Raw genomic sequence first — 16,277 nt, 5'->3', positions numbered from 1 at the left:
TATGTAATGACTGTTTGTAAATACTACTAAAATATTATTGTTTAATGTACATTTACATTTACAATACAGTACATGATCACAATTTGGCTGTTTCTGTGCCACCGGATGCATTATGTACTGTATAAATTATTTTAATGGGCTCAGTAAAGGTACAGTAAAATACCTTTATTCAGAATTCTCTTTACAAAGCGCGCAAAATTAGGTAAAGTGCATTTGTTAGATATTCAAATCATTTCAATTCACTTTATTTTTGTATACTACAGGCACAGAGAACTGTGAAAAGTTCACAAGTAGATTCAATTGCGAACTTTCAAATTTGCTAATTACATCATGAGTACACATAAAGACACATATTTGTTTAAACAGACCGCAAAACAAAGTAGTTTGAAATCTTTTAACACAAATGGTGCCCTGCAATATCTTTCCATTTATTAATTGTTAAACTATAGGCAGCTGAAAATGGAGAAGAGGACAACAAAAACTCCAGCCGGCAGTATCCCCAGGAAAAAGAAGCTACCAGTCAGTTATAAGATACAAACTTAAGAAAGACAGTGGTAATAAAAGGTCCTTCTTGGTTTGCACATCGTTTGCTAAAAAAATTATCAAAAGGACATTTAACAAAATGGGGTTATTAGCAGTATGTAAGACTACATTATTTGGATACAACTGATCTAAAATGAAAATGTAAATGGATGAATGCCATTGTTAATTTCAATTAAAAAGTCAGTTGAACTCACCTGTTTTAAAATCTGTGCTGCCATTATGTGGGTGCAATCAAAAATGATCCGAAATTCCCGGCTCCTCTTCATTTCTTTCAGTAGCGGTCTAGCATCATCTGTGTCCAGAGGTAGCTGCCGGATTTTTAAACGGATATTGTACCTGGAGGGTGCCATTATCAGTTCCTGTAGTCTAATAAGACCTTTAGGGAATAAAGTTTAAAGATCTCTTGCTAACTTAGCATATTAAAATTATTTTGTATCAGTTACTAAATTAGTTACCAAGGCAGAAAATCAGTTACCACTTTCCATGATTTATTGTCTGTCTATGGCAGAGAAAGTTTACAGTTCATACAAACATGGGCTATGCTATTGTTACAATTTGTACTGCAAGCAAAATTCATTAATTAACTTGCTTAGGTCAACAAAGTGAGCCAAGGTGTATTGTGAACCCAGAAGTGGAACTGTTTGAACTAATTTCTTTATCTGTAACAACACAATTTAAATAATCTTTTAATAATATTCAATTAAGGTACACCAGTAAAGAATCAATTGCTTTTAAAAATGAGCCTGTGATCTACTTCAGTTACCTTAAGTTACTGAATGGAGTAAATAACTACTGAAGAAACCATTGGTGTTAACATGCTTATTCCACACTAACTCCTTTAATATTTTATACTTTTGCATGCCACACGTTCTGTATTGTATTATTATTGTCTTATGTGCAGTGAGACCACAACAGAACTATTGGTATGCTCATGTATTAGACTATATTTAATTATCAGTGAGCAATTTTTTGAAATAGTATTCAAATTATTATGAATCTCCACAGTAAAACTCATTTGAGCCATACAAATTATTTGGTACTTTTACTTCCCCACTAGAACCATTAGAATAAGAGAATTCTCAGCTTTTGGGATGTTTCCACCATTTGAGTGAAAGTGAAAGCCTATAAAAGATGTGTAAGAGATTAAAAGAAATGAAAAATCAGACATGCTTCATAAAAGCATTGTTATTCATATAGGAGAAGTTCAGTTTAGTTATGTTCTATATTATGTTCTATATAATGCAGAGGAATAGCTAGTAGGACGTATGACAAGGATACTCATGTAAGATCATAGATCAATAATAATTAATGTATAAGTAAACAAATCTCATAAATCCTCAGTACAAGCATATCTGAGAGAAGTGACACTATAAAAATACATTATTAGTATGGTTTTATAGAGTGTCTTATTTTCTGGATGTTTTAATGGGGAGATTGATTCACTGGTGATTGCAGAAAAAGATAAAAAGTAAACAGGCATTAAAGATTTTGCAGAATTTATCTTCTAAAAAATTGTACACTTAATTCTATTCAAGCTTTACAATAAGGTCAAACATATACATGTGAACATGTGAGAGGGATATGTGTCATGGGAATCAAACAAAGAAAATTGCAAACCTTCAAGAAATACAAGGGAAGGGTTACAGCGATTAAAGAAGCCACCACTAGCCAAAACTGGAAATGAAATCTAAAACCAGAAAGCTTAACTGGCCCAAAGACGCTGAGGCACAGTGCGAGGCCAAGAGTTCACACTGCGATAGTTCATAAGCTCAGCTCAGTATACTGCATTACTGTGAACCTGGGACAGGATTTCTAATTGAATGAAGCTTCCTTAATTTTTCCAAAAATAGTACATGATATATATGCTTTTTTAAAATAAAGGGGCTTAACTTTTCTACAGTTCGACCATATATTTCAATTACAAAATCATTGCTTCTGTATGAATTTATGAAGGGTAAAAAGCAGAAGTCAATAAAAAAAAAAGAAAGTGAGAGGGGCCTCATCCATGATGCTTCAGACTCACTTTCAATGTAGCCAGATTCACTGATTAATATACGTTCGAAACAAATATACTGTGAATACAAAAACAATTTGATGTCTTTCATTTTAATTTTCAAAGCTTGATCTTAGCTAAAGATTCTGTTTGACTTGTGCCTTTGTTCTTTTTCATTTGGATTACTCAGCTGTTCTCTCCCAACCCACAAAGTGATTGTGATGACTTGCATAGTTAGATAACTGGATGTTCCTTTGTTATGAATGCTGGTCTCCTGAATTTAAATGAATCTGATATTGCTGGAAAGCAGAGAAGCAAGTATTCCAGTTACTCTAAAACAGTGACGACTGCCCCATAGGAACAACTGAGTGTTTGGGTGACAGAAAAAAGTGGCTAAGATCCCTGGCAAAGATATTTCTATGATAGTAGCAAAAAACTCTGTGGCAATATAAAAAAATATAATTTAGACCTATAAAGTGTGAGAATGAGAGGAGGCAGGTTTCATCATCTTCATTTTTTCAGCTATGAACGTGTAAATTACTCATAAGGCACAGTATGTGGGGAAAAATGTGCTTCTCCTACTCAATATGTAAGGGCAGCAATTGGTCTTAACAGAGAAAAAAAAATCTTGTTTACATACTGAGTCTAATGTTGATAAAGGTATATTAAAAATGTATTACATGGCATTTGGGAGCTTACAACATAAGTGTAATATTTTCTTAGGGATTACCTGCTTTAATGTTTACATAATTGTTTCATTTTCTTTGTTTTAGAATTTCGTGCTGTGTGTTTTTAATATTAACCCTCTGTAAATGTTCTAGTTATCCATTTTACTTAAAGTGCTTTGGGAACTGTTGCCACCATGGCAGATGCTCCATTTCAATGTCTGGTGTCAGCATGCCTTATGTGCAATACAATACAATACAGAACTTATGGCATGCAGAAGTATAACATATTAAAGGAGTTATTGTGGAATAAGCATGTTAACACCAATAATTTCTTCAGCAGTTATTTACTGTAACAAACACATTGAATAAAGGTGGACTGACATCAGAGGTGCATGTAGCCTGTATTAGAGCTGCATTCTGCAAGAATGCCCTTTTGAAACTTTGACAGTCAGTAATGGATATTTAGATTAATTCCGTCTCCATCTAACCATTATCGACATACTGTAATGTTGTATTTCCAATTACTTTTGAGCCCCTGAAATGAAGGGATTGTGTTCAAAAAATGCTTTAGTTGCCTCACATTTTTATGCAATCGTTTTGTTCACCCCACTGAATTAAAGCTGAAAGTCTGCACTTCAACTGCATCTGAGTTGTTTCATTTAAAATTCATTGTGGTAATGTACAGAACCAAAAATAGACAAAAGTTGTCTCTGTCCAAATATTTATGGACCTAACTGTACCTATCTATCTAATCTGAGGTTTTGGATCTGATTTATTTTTTTAATTTTTACTCTCTCTGTGGATTTGTGGATTATTTATATACCACTTAATATAAAATATGGTGATGTCACTATGGCGCTCTCTTGTTTTTTTCTTGTGGGTAATTGATTTGCATTTGTTTTGTTTGTTCTTTACGCCAGCCATGTCCTTTGCTACTCACATGATTGGTGTTATAGTTTTGCAGCCTTTTCTATAACAATGCAATTTTGAGTCACCCAAGCTGATATCATCTTGAGTCATCCTTAACAATGCACTCACATTCTTTTCTCAGCAGTACAATCACATTCCATCCCCCATGATGCAATCTCAATCTATCCTCTCACACTAAGCCTCTAAAAACTTCGACTTTTACTAATGTGATGTAGTTTCATTCCAGCTGTCTATACTGAACCTTCAGAAAAATTGCTTGTAGGTAGATTAACAACATTATTATCATTAATATTTGAATCTTGCATCTGAGCTAGTATGGTGCGGAGGTGTCACCGATTGCATGGCTGCACTCGGGTCCTAATCTGGATCCTGAGTTGGTTTGTTGTGTGATGCGCTGCATCAGTGTTATAACTTATATATTTAGGTCTTTGCACTGATTTTTGTGTTAAAGTAGCACAGCCAAATCAATACCTATGTTAGGTGGGTGTACATGATGAAACTCATTAAAGAAACATATTAGTGATTGATTTCTGTTTATTTGATTGCTTTTAATTTTTTCGGTAGTGATTGTACTTCTTTTGTAATATTACCTCAAGCTCATTTGATTTTATTATTATTTTCACAATTTCCCAATATTGGAAATTTAATACTCAATTCAAGTAAAGTTTGTTCATTTTGCATTAATAATTGATTCTTCATTTGTCACCTTGTTTAGCTATCTGTCGAGCTTTGCAAGCTATGCAACAGTGGGAGCAGAATAATTGGATATTGCCTGTTATGATCACATCTGAAAGATTGTGTGATTGTAAAAAGTTTTTTGATGTTACAAACACCAGAACATGGAAGGCACAAGATCAGGACTCATGAAAAAGGAGTCAAAGTCAGGCTGAGATCAGAAAACCAAAATATTAAATAAATTCAATATTATATAAAAAAATCCTTATACCAGATGTAAAACAAGTCATGGCAAAAAGGTCCTCTCCTTACCTGTTCTTTTGCTCCTCGAGTATTTTTTTTCCTTTTTTTTTTCTATTGTTTTTTTCAAAGAGATTCAATGAGTGCATAACATGCTACTGTGAGCCACCATCTTATATAGGCAAAGAGTAATAACAATGTACATCATATGATCTCCGTGTAAAATGCATAAGCAAGATGGTTGCTCATGAATCTGTACCCAAAAATGGTAGCATGCTGAGGTTATGATCATAATGATAAAAATAACAAGCAATAGGCAAAAATGTGTAAAAAAAAAATGAAAAGTGATAAATATTAGTTCTGCAGGTTTCCAAACTTAGATGCAGAATGATTGCCATTATATATGGCTTCATCACACATTCCCTATTTATGTCAGTGGTATGGCAAAAACAAAAACAAACGTCTTTTTATAGTTTATTTAGGCAAAGACTAAAACATGATAGTGAAAGATCATCTAGCTTGTTTTCTTTCGATTGTTAATTTTGTTTCTGTGTACTCAGCAGACATGGTGTATGTCTATAGTAGAGGATGACCATGACACAGTAATATAACCAAAGCACAAGCGCCCATCATTTTGTTGTTTTTCTTTCTTTTATAAATTCTCTATTGCTCAGCTGGCAATAAATGGGTATCATATTTTAGATCCCTAACTCTTTTTTATTAGATTAATGTAAACTAAAGAATTTCGAGAAGAAAATTATACAAACTCCAGGTAAAGTAACCAAGCCAGGACTTGTTATCTTGAATTCTTGAAACAACACATCATTTCATGAGCAATCAAAGATGGCATCATCTCTGGCAGATGAAATTTTACGTAAATAAATGAAAAATATTACATATAGGAAGTAGAAACGTTAGATTTAAAGTCACAATAGGAGGTTTGAAACTTGAAAATTCTGCTTATGAAAAGGATCTAAGAGTCATAGTAGACTTGTCACTTTCTACATACAGTCAATGTACAGAAGTGATTTAAAAGGTTAATAGTATGCTAGGTTAAATAGCATGATGTGCACAGTAGAAGTCAAGGGAGGTTATGTTTAAACTATGTAACACACTAGTGAGGCCATAAGCTATGTAGAAGAATAAACAGGCTGATTTCAGGACTGAGTGGTATGTGCTATAAGGAAAGATTAGAACTTAGAGGATCTGAACCTTTTCAATTCACACAGAGAAAATAAAAGTAAAATAAATGAAGTGTTTTAAATTGTGAAAGGATTAAATGTAATGGAGCCTAGCTGTAAGTATAAAATGAATACTTCAACAAAAACATGGGAACACTGTTGGAGAACATTGATGAGCAAATCATGCCTGCATTAGAATGAGATTCTTTACACAAAAAATTATTAGCACATACTTTGTAAACTGTAGCACTTTAGGGTTCTTCAAAATTTTGACTGAATGAAAACTGAAAATTTCTGGAGTCTATAATGGTACAGATAAAGGACGGACAGAAAAAGGAATTGTTTGGGCATCAGCCAAGGGTTCCCCATGAAAAGGAGTTTGTAAAAAAATATACAGCGCATTGGCACTAATGAAGGTTTTCCTGCCAAAGCATTGCTCATTTTCAGCTAGAGCGATCTATGGAGTTCTGTCGTGTTGTATGTCTCAGGTCCAAATGACGACCTCCATCTGGCCCTCGTTTTGAATAAATACAGTACCTCAGCACCCTGAGTGGCAGAGCTCAGCTGAAGTGTCAAGATGAAGTTAGGTGTCTTCTGATGTGTGCACCTTGGAGCTGTGGGTAAAATAGGGAGAGTCGTAACCTCCCAACCTAATGTGGGTACTGCTTACCTCTGCAGAGCCCTTAATATGTCTCCTAAGTGTGCATGTGTAGTAAGTCAGAAATAAAAAGTAAAACCTGTTCAGATATTTAATTATTTAAATCTTAATGAAATGTTTAACTGCAACTTTTTCATTGTAAGACCAAAGTCAGAAAACACATTTGGGAATCCACATTATGATAGTAATATATGTATTTTCTTTGATGATACGAGAGTTTCTGTATATTGTATCTAAAACTAACACAAGCTCATTAGCTACAGAAAACTTATCTGGAATAATTTAGTTTACTATATTGTAAGGTGGTGCTATCTGTAAGAAGCAAATGCGCCTTTAAAACTACATTTCTTTTTTATTTTTTCCATCAGAAGAAATTTCACTGACTTTGACCTCTGGTCATTTGGAAGACTGTATGTTGCATTTTGGAAATACCAAGGACATTTGTAAAAGCTTCAGTATTTACACCACTGAGATGCCAGCTTTCCTGCTGACATACAAGTTCAAGTGTTACTGTAAGCTACACTGATACAGTATGTACATTGATGTCTCTGAAGGTTTATTTATAGAAACTACAGTATTTTTTGCAAGGTACTGATTGACAATAACAGAAATTGAAAGAAAGACTCTTCCAGAATAGGCTAGTGAAAAAGGAATAAGCAGAGTCTTGCAGACAAAGTTGTCAGCCATAAGGTGGGGATGCTAGCCAGAACAGAAAAACAGAAAATGATACTTTCTGCCATACTTAGATTACATTAGAAATTATTTAAAAAAATGATTGTTGGTGTTTGTATGACAACTTCAACTTTTTTTTTCCAATTTCTTGCAGCCTTTTGTAACACGTCCAAACAAAATGTGTATAACATTTGGTTTTGTAATCTATGTGAATTTCAGATATGAGGCCCATGATCTATTTATTGACGTAATGACAAAAGTGGTAAACCACCAGAGATTAGATGTTTTGTAACAAAAGAGATAATTTGTGACAAAAGAGGCACAAGTCAAAAGGTAGGAATGTTGAAGTAAAAATGCAAGACTGAAATTGAAGTCAAAAACATCTGCTAAAAGTCTAAATACTAATGATTTCAAAACTAAACTGCCATCTATTGAAGTTATGTGTATTTTATATTTTAGTATTGTTTTTTGTTTGTTTTGAGTTGTTAATTCTCATGTTGTTGGTTTTATATGTGATTAGGTATTAGTGCACTGTCACTTTATACGTGAGTATGTCTCATGTTCCTTGTGGATGGTTCCCCATGAGGCGGGGCCACCCTCATTTCACAATTAATGGGTTTTCCTCCTGGCTTTATATCAGTGCCAGAAGCAGAATTCAGCTGTCAAGCATTTCATTATCTTTACAGTTGTGAGTATTGTTATTTGATATCAGGTTTTCTAAGAATTCTGTTTTCATATTGGAACTTTGCTTGTTTAGGATTGTTGTTTAGGCAACTGCTTTTTGCCTCTTTTGAACATTTCCTTGTATTTTTCTATTTTTTGTTAACATCCTTTTTATAAAGATTGTTTGAAGTCCTTCTACTTGTGTGGCTTTTTGATTTATGTTTGGGTCATTTAAGTTTGTTTTGAGGGTAAAATCCCTTTTGGGCCTGCAAAGACTGAGCCAGGCCACTGCATTTGGGATTAAGCCACATTGGGATGATTCCTTTCCTGGCAGGCAAAAGAGGCTTTGTGAGTAAAGTATTTTGTGGGTCATTTTAAGAGGCCGCACTTTTTTGTTATGCTTAGGACTCCAAATCACAAAATAAGCAATGAGAAGCCTTTTAGAAAGCATTCATAATCTTGGACACTGAATAAATGGTGGCATTGGCTTTTAAAGTGTTGGACACATGATGTCATGGGAGAAATTCCCTTAAAACTTAATTGTTGTATCCTAACAACAAAGTCACAAAGTCACAAGTCAAAAACAAGAGCACAAAATGGTGTCACGGAAAGTTTTAAAAATTGCATTATTAACTGTTATGACCATCATCATCAAGTTCTTCCATGTGAACCCTGAATACCTTGAGGACTGATTGAGGTCATTTATGTTAGGTAGGATGCCTAGAGGGGGCTGGGTGGTCTCATGGCCTGGAACCCCTGCAGATTTTATTTTTTTTCTCCAGCTGTCTGGAGTTTTTTTTTTTGTTTGTTTTTTTCTGTTCTCCCTGGCATTTGGACCTTACTTTTATTCTATGTTAATTAGTATTGCCTAATTTTATTTTTTATATATTTTGTCTTTTTTCTCTTTTTTCATCCTGTAAAGCACTTTGAGCTACATCATTTGTATGAAAATGTACTATATAAATAAATGTTGTTATTGTTATTTCTGACCAAAAATAAAAAATAAATAAGGATTATCCCTATTTTAAAACCTATGAAAAGCCAACTGAAAAATGTTCACTCAGTAAAAAAATTTAAACTTTGCCATCAAGTTAGTCGTTTTTGTTACTAACCAAAAATACAAAGATAATAAGAATCATTTTGGATTCTCCCTATTCCAGAACCACTGGAAAATTTACTCAGAACCAAAGAAAAAACTAATTTGAATCACTAAGTGTTTATAAAGCCTGCTATAACAAATCACTGAATATTTGTATAACCTATTGTTATTTTTAACATATTATGAAAGCTTCTGCCTCATTTTCAAGTGTGAAACTTAATTTGCCTCCTTATGCTTATGGAGACTGGATTTGACCCTGTTAATACGGAATTTCACAAACATTCCTATATTTATACTGGGTTATGGTATATTGTATGACATCTATAAAGATTTCTTAATAATGTGTCTTTCAAAACAGCTTATTAATGTTTTGAGATTTCTAAGTAATACCCAATATTATGACATTTTAAATGTTAAAGATAAAATGTTGAAATGCACACTAAATATCAATATTTATATTAAAACAAGACATTTTTTTCACACATATTTGCATAATTTTAAGAACATAAATCAACCTGTGGGTGGCAGAATGGAGCTCCTACCTCACAGTTTGAGGAGAATGCATTGAAACCCTTGTCCTGTTCACTGTCAGTGTCGTGTTTGCTTATTTTCCTTGCGTCTGCATGGTTCTAATGAAAGAGATGTATGCTAAGTTAACTGGCATCCCTGAATGGGCTTTTTGTGAGTCGGTGTGCCCTGTGATGAACTGGTGCCTTGTCAAGTGTTTGTTTTTGCCTTCATTTTGGTGCTTCTGAATGAAGTTCCAATCCCCATTGGAGAAATTTGTTGTCAAAAATTGATGGCTATATGGATGAACTGGAAGCTGTGTAAATAACTACTTTCTAGAATCATATCCACCTTAGCAGTAATTCTGCATGGTTGCTCAATTATTTATCACATGCTCTTTTACAATGATAGATTCATGGACAAAAGAAACTAGGAATAGCGCATGCATCTAACTGACTAGTGAAAATGTTTATTCAAAACATTGTTATGTGTATAAATGTGTCAAAATCCATAATAATGGAGACATGGAGAGAAAGAATGTAACATATGCCACTCTCCAAAAAATTTAGAATTACAATATTTTTTGTAGCAATATATTGAATTCAGTTTGGACCTTTGCCATGGTCTCAGGTATTTTAAGTAAAGTTCCATCAGCTTACTACAAGAACAAATGTACTATATATCCTTCATTATATTAATTATCGGTGTGCTTTTTATCTGTTTTCTAAAACTATGAATACTTGTTTTTTGTGGCATATTTGTCAATAAGCACCACCTACTGTAAATGAGCAATTGGCACAAAGAACTTTATTTACATGGAAACAGGTACATTCTATGGAACGTATAGTTAAGTTATGCTCTGCCACTCAAACTGTATGCAATGCATATAAACTAATACTACAAATACACATGCTAAATAATTGACAAATAAACATGTAAAGATTTTGAAATAGTTTCAGATCTAGTGTTTTATGACATTTTGTCTTCAAAGACTGGAAGCAGTTGCAAGAAAACAAATTATGTTTTCGTAGTGGGTAATGGGGACATGTTTGCTATTGGAGAAAGCCAAAAAGCAGACAGGAGGTGAACACAGCGAATCGAAATGATAGAGTCTGAGAAGTAGGCATTTATGGCGCGAGCTTGTCAGAAGGAGCACCAGACAGGACAAGCTGACATACAAGAGGATACTGAGGGAAGGTGTAGAGGAAACGGTGAGGGTACACGTAAGGCAACAGGGGTTGAGATATGTAAGGATACTGAGAAGAGGTGTAAGAGGAACACTATTTTTACATTAATTCTAATACCTCTCTTTGACAGGTAAGCCTAAGTATAGCTGGTATATACAGTATTCAATTGGCCCTCTTTATATTATATATATATATATATATATATATATATATATATATATATATAGAGAGAGAGAGAGAGAGAGAGAGAGAGAGAGAGAGAGAGAAAGGGAGAGACATTTAACGATAACAGGATTTTCCTTTTGTAATCCAGGTGGATATTAAATCTGACTCTGAATTCTTCTTCTTTGAAATGTTTCTTTTGAAGCAGTTATTGAAAGTAAGCAAACCTCTGTCGGTAAACTGTGTCAGTGTGTAGTCATAATAATAATCCTAATTGTGTCACTGTTTAAGAGAACACACAGGTATGAACTGACCTGCAGGAAAATAAATAGCTTTTTTACAATAACATTATTTGGGCATATTAGTTTATTTGGTAGCTCTGTCTGGCCCAGTAAGAATGAGTATAGTAAAGAGTAGAATTGTGCCCTTCCCTGGATGGTTGCCCTCAATCCTGCTGGAAAAGGCCCCATTACTTCAGGACCTTGGCAAGATAGAAAACAGATGGATCTGGATGGAGGAATAAGCAATTACTTAACAGGTACAATTTAGGGCAAAATATCAGTTCAAAAGAGCTAACAGTCCAAGTGGTGACTACTGATATTTTTTTTCCTTTAACTAAACTCATTCCTTAATTATATGGTAATGTACACTTTTAGCAAGAACGGTGGCATGGACTCATTGCAAGTCAGTGGTATAAACTAAATATCACTGCTTTTGGAATTCTACTTTGGTCTATGTACAAAATATATTGAAAAGTTATGAATGATGGCTTCATTGTAGGCACATACGATATTACCAAATATATTTATGTTAGCTGTTTATATGACTTTTTTCATTATATTCTGTGACAATGTTTTGAAAGTATATAAAAAAATACGGTGCAATTCTAGGAAATAATGTGAAATTTGTGCTATTTCTGGTTGGCTGTTTTGTCTAAAGTAAATTTTACATGGAAAACAATCCCTTCTGTGGTGACTTGTTTGGTAAATGTCAGAGTTCATCTGTCAGTTTCTTGTTCAGTGTTGCTAGTATTCTCAATCTTTGTCTGACAGTGTTTGCACTTTGTATCTCAAAGTATGTTTACGTTTTATTTAGAGTTTTGTAACAAAGTATATGAATGTACAATATAAGCTAATGTGATTTCCATATTTTGAATGTCAAAGAAATTTAATTTACTTGGAATATTGCATGCAATAAAATAATAATGACATATTGTTGTAGTTTTATACCTGCACCATGTCAGACAATGATTTTTGCCCAAGTTTCATGCCCATGCCATTATATTTCAAATTCTGAATAAAACTATGTTTTCAATTGCACTTATTTTATCTCTTTCCAGTTACCTAATGTGTCATGAATGTGCAGCAAGTGGTATAAACCTTAGACTTTTTTTTAATTGTAAAATGTTTTTTTTTTCAACTTGAAATGTGTTTTGTTTAGAAATTTAAAAAAAGTGGTGAATTTAGTAGCATATAGAATTCTATTTGTATTTGACGTTCATTAGCTACTTCTCATTATTACATTTCATGGTAGTATTCACCAGCCTCATTGCAAGTAATATTACTTCTGGCAAGTTCTGACTGGTTGTTTACAACCCATACCACAGCAACCCGTTTTTCATTTCATTACAGCCAAGCAAAATGGGTGAAGTACAAGTGAAATTGATAGAGACCTTTAATTTTCTATTTTTGCTCGATAACTTCCATACTGGTTAACTATTTTTGATGAAGTTTACATTAGGTTTAAATATAATAGCTATGTGTTAAGTAATTGATTGATGTATATAGTATGGTCTTAGTTATTGATGTAAAGAAAAATGTTCTATACAATGTACTGTATTTGTGTGATTTTTCATGTCAACCAGCTGTGTGACCTATCAATAGCTGAAACCCTACAAAGAATTAGATGACGCTTCCAGAACAAGAGGTGTGGAAAACACACAGAAAACAGAAGGGTAAGCATGATGTCGACAAAGGAATACTTAGGATTCAAATTGGATGCCCATTTTAGATTGCAAGTGTCAGTCCAGGCTTGCATATAGTACTAGGTAGGCCTAATGGAGAGCCGAGGTTTATTTCACTTGAGCTTTCTCTTTACCAGTTCTGTTTGATTTAAATATGAAACTGTCAAATCTTTAAACATTTTTATTAATAGTGTTGGCATCTCCACAGAGTATGCTAGGGTGATGAAAATAACATACTTTATTTTATTCACAAAACATCTGTGTTAAAGAATAATATTGGCAAATAGAACCAGACATTTTTGCTTTCTGAGATATGTATATTGGCGCTGGGCCCAAACCCATATATATCACATGACAAAATGATAGTATGCATGTGCAAAGGTCAAGTTTTCAAATTACAATATGCTGCAGTACTAATTCCATTTTCAGCACTATGATTTTTGAACTGAAAGATGTGGGACAAATGAAGCATGAAGGGTGTCTTTCTCTTCATTACTCTTGCTTATTAAATAGAAGTAAAATATCAGTACTTGTGATCAATGTCTATTGATCCTTCCTCTAACCAACTCGGTTCAATTCACAGATGTGGGGGCCAGAGTCTACCCTGGCAGCACAACGTGTAACATGCAAGGCTTAGTTGGTGCATCAGTTCATCACAGTGGACCCTCATGTGCATGCAGATGTTGAGTCAAATGGGTTCAATTTTGGGTTACAATCAACCTAATATACACATCTTTAGGACACTGTGTGAAAACCTACGTGTAATCAGTAAATCTCTAGGGATCTGGAAGAAATCAAAGAAGGAACATTATTAAAATGTGAGCTTTATTTGTAGAATTGAAAGAAAGATATGAAGAGGACTAACAAAGGGGGTAATAATAATGAAAGAGGTTAATGATAGGCCTCATGTTTTTTATGACGTTTGGGAATGCGTGTTTTATACCTGAGAGAATAGAGTATTGTGAGACTCCTATTCATATTTTAAATTTACTTCTTTGGACACAAAGAAAGACAGTTTGGGATACAACTGGAAACGTACTAAAAAGATACAGTTCACATACTGCATTCTACTTTCTAAGGAGTACAACTTAAACCCACAAGTTGTTTGGTCAGCCCGAGTTCAGCCCTCACCACTGACTCACTGTGTGAACTTATCTACACACTTACCTGCCAATGCTCCATTCAGTCAAAATAAGTAACATAAAGAAATATGGAAATAAGGCTTTTGGCCCCAAATCAAAAGAACAAATTGAATTTAATTAACATTTACAAACTAATTTCTATCTGGGAGTTGAAGATTCGCTTTACTGTATGTTCTATGTGTCCACAGTTCTTTGGGCAAAGAAATCCTTTACAACTTTTAAGCAAAAGTTTCTCTTAGCCAGATTTATATGAACCTCCAACATTTTACTGATGAGCCTATTTTATATTAATGGCTAACATGAAACTTATCTTCTGTATTATCTTTTATTGTTTTTTCTTTACCATATTATTGTATTTCTTCATTTCCCCTCTTTTTGCTTCAAGCAATTTCACATTACACAAACTTTCCAGCAATTTTCACTCCTAGCTTTCATTTACATAATCTTACCGATTTAGAGGTAGCTGGCGATGCACTACCATGCAGTCGTTCATATAATGTGACATACCCAGTGACTTGCTCCAATTTGTCCATGACTTGCCCCTACAAATTCAAACTGATTTCATTTTGTCTTTATTTGTAGCGATGGGCTCGTGCACATGAGAGAGTACAATGCATATAATGCAACAAGTTGACAAAAACTGCAAATTGTGCATAATATGACTCTTTTGACTCATTGTCCATGTAACATTCTAAGTAGCTCAGCACTCTATTACTCTTTAAGTCACCAGTATATACTGTACATACATACTGACATTAGCACAGAGCTTGACCAAATGTTGCAGTTTATTGCCTTATAACTTGAAAATACATGTTAAATGCTACAACATTATTATAGATATTTTTAGCCTTTTTCAGAGGGTGTGTTAATTCAAACTCTCTCTGTCCATGTGCCTCTGTTGACAAAAAAAGTCACTAGCCAAAAAGGCTTTATTGGGTGTGTCTTTAAAATGCCGAAATGTAAATTAACCCATTCAGTAAAAATATACAACCAAAAATATAAAATACTTTATATGTAACGTTAAAATTTTAATTAAAGAATATTTTTTCTTATAGGATAATGCAGTCATTCAGTAGGATTTTTTATACAAATATATAAATTACAGATGCTTTTACTTAGGAAAGCTAGGATCACTTTATATACAGCTACTTACCCATGCTATCATCATAAACTACAGTGGCGGTCTTCCATTTTAAAAACTGAACAAGGTCTAGGATGGCAATGCTAAGTGAGGAGTAGTCTGGATACAAGTTAGCATAAAATGTGTCTCTGTTATCCATCGGATGATGCTTCCATCTCACTTGGACATGCGGCACTTCTAATGCATTACAAATTGATTGGACTGCGTTAGACGAGGAACTGTGAGATGGTCCAAATATTGCAACCACACCTAAAGAAAGCTGATCACAGGCTGAAAAAGAAAAAAAAGGAGACATGATGCCATTAACTAACCATTTACATCTACTGCATTCTTACAACAATGTAAAAAATAGTTTAAATTCATACATCACTTTATTTGACAACTGTTGTTTTTTTCCAGTTTTTTTTTCTTGGATATTAATTATGCCAATGAAGTGTGAAATATGAATTCTGTATTCACCCACACAAGATGAAGTAATGTTGAATTTTTGTGAATGTTTGTGAATATTTGAAATCTGAAGTATGTAGGACCTTTCTTAAATTAATCAAAAAAGTGTTAATGCTTAACAACAACAAAAAATAATGCAGCATTTTTAAAAAAGACACACGCACCCACACCTGAAATTAGTTATTTGTGAATTTTGTTATGACTGCAATTACTGTTTGTAATATTGTTAATATTAATAACAGTGTCTTTCCTAAAGAAAAGTAGACTATTGTCACATATTTTCCTGTATATGGTGACATTAATTCTTCTGTTTATTTCTTAAATTTAAATGACTGTACTTTCATATACTTCTTTTTTTGACAAGTACATAGCACAGTTAAAAATATAAATACAGTAAATTAAAATA

The 16,277-nt window shown here is 33.6% G+C and overlaps 1 protein-coding gene across 1 annotated transcript in view; it reads right to left on the bottom strand.

The window, feature by feature from the left end:
• grik3 (glutamate ionotropic receptor kainate type subunit 3) overlaps nucleotides 1-16,277 on the bottom strand; it is a 476,278-nt gene that overhangs the window by 178,611 nt on the left and 281,390 nt on the right. Inside the window, 2 exon segments of the mRNA XM_051936208.1 lie at nucleotides 738-919; nucleotides 15,437-15,694. Coding sequence (XP_051792168.1) covers nucleotides 738-919; nucleotides 15,437-15,694 — 440 coding nt within the window.

The sequence above is a fragment of the Erpetoichthys calabaricus genome, chromosome 14, assembly GCF_900747795.2.
Source record: "Erpetoichthys calabaricus chromosome 14, fErpCal1.3, whole genome shotgun sequence".
Classification (NCBI taxonomy): Eukaryota; Metazoa; Chordata; class Cladistia; order Polypteriformes; family Polypteridae; genus Erpetoichthys; species Erpetoichthys calabaricus.
This window is presented reverse-complemented; position numbering and strand designations above follow the sequence as displayed.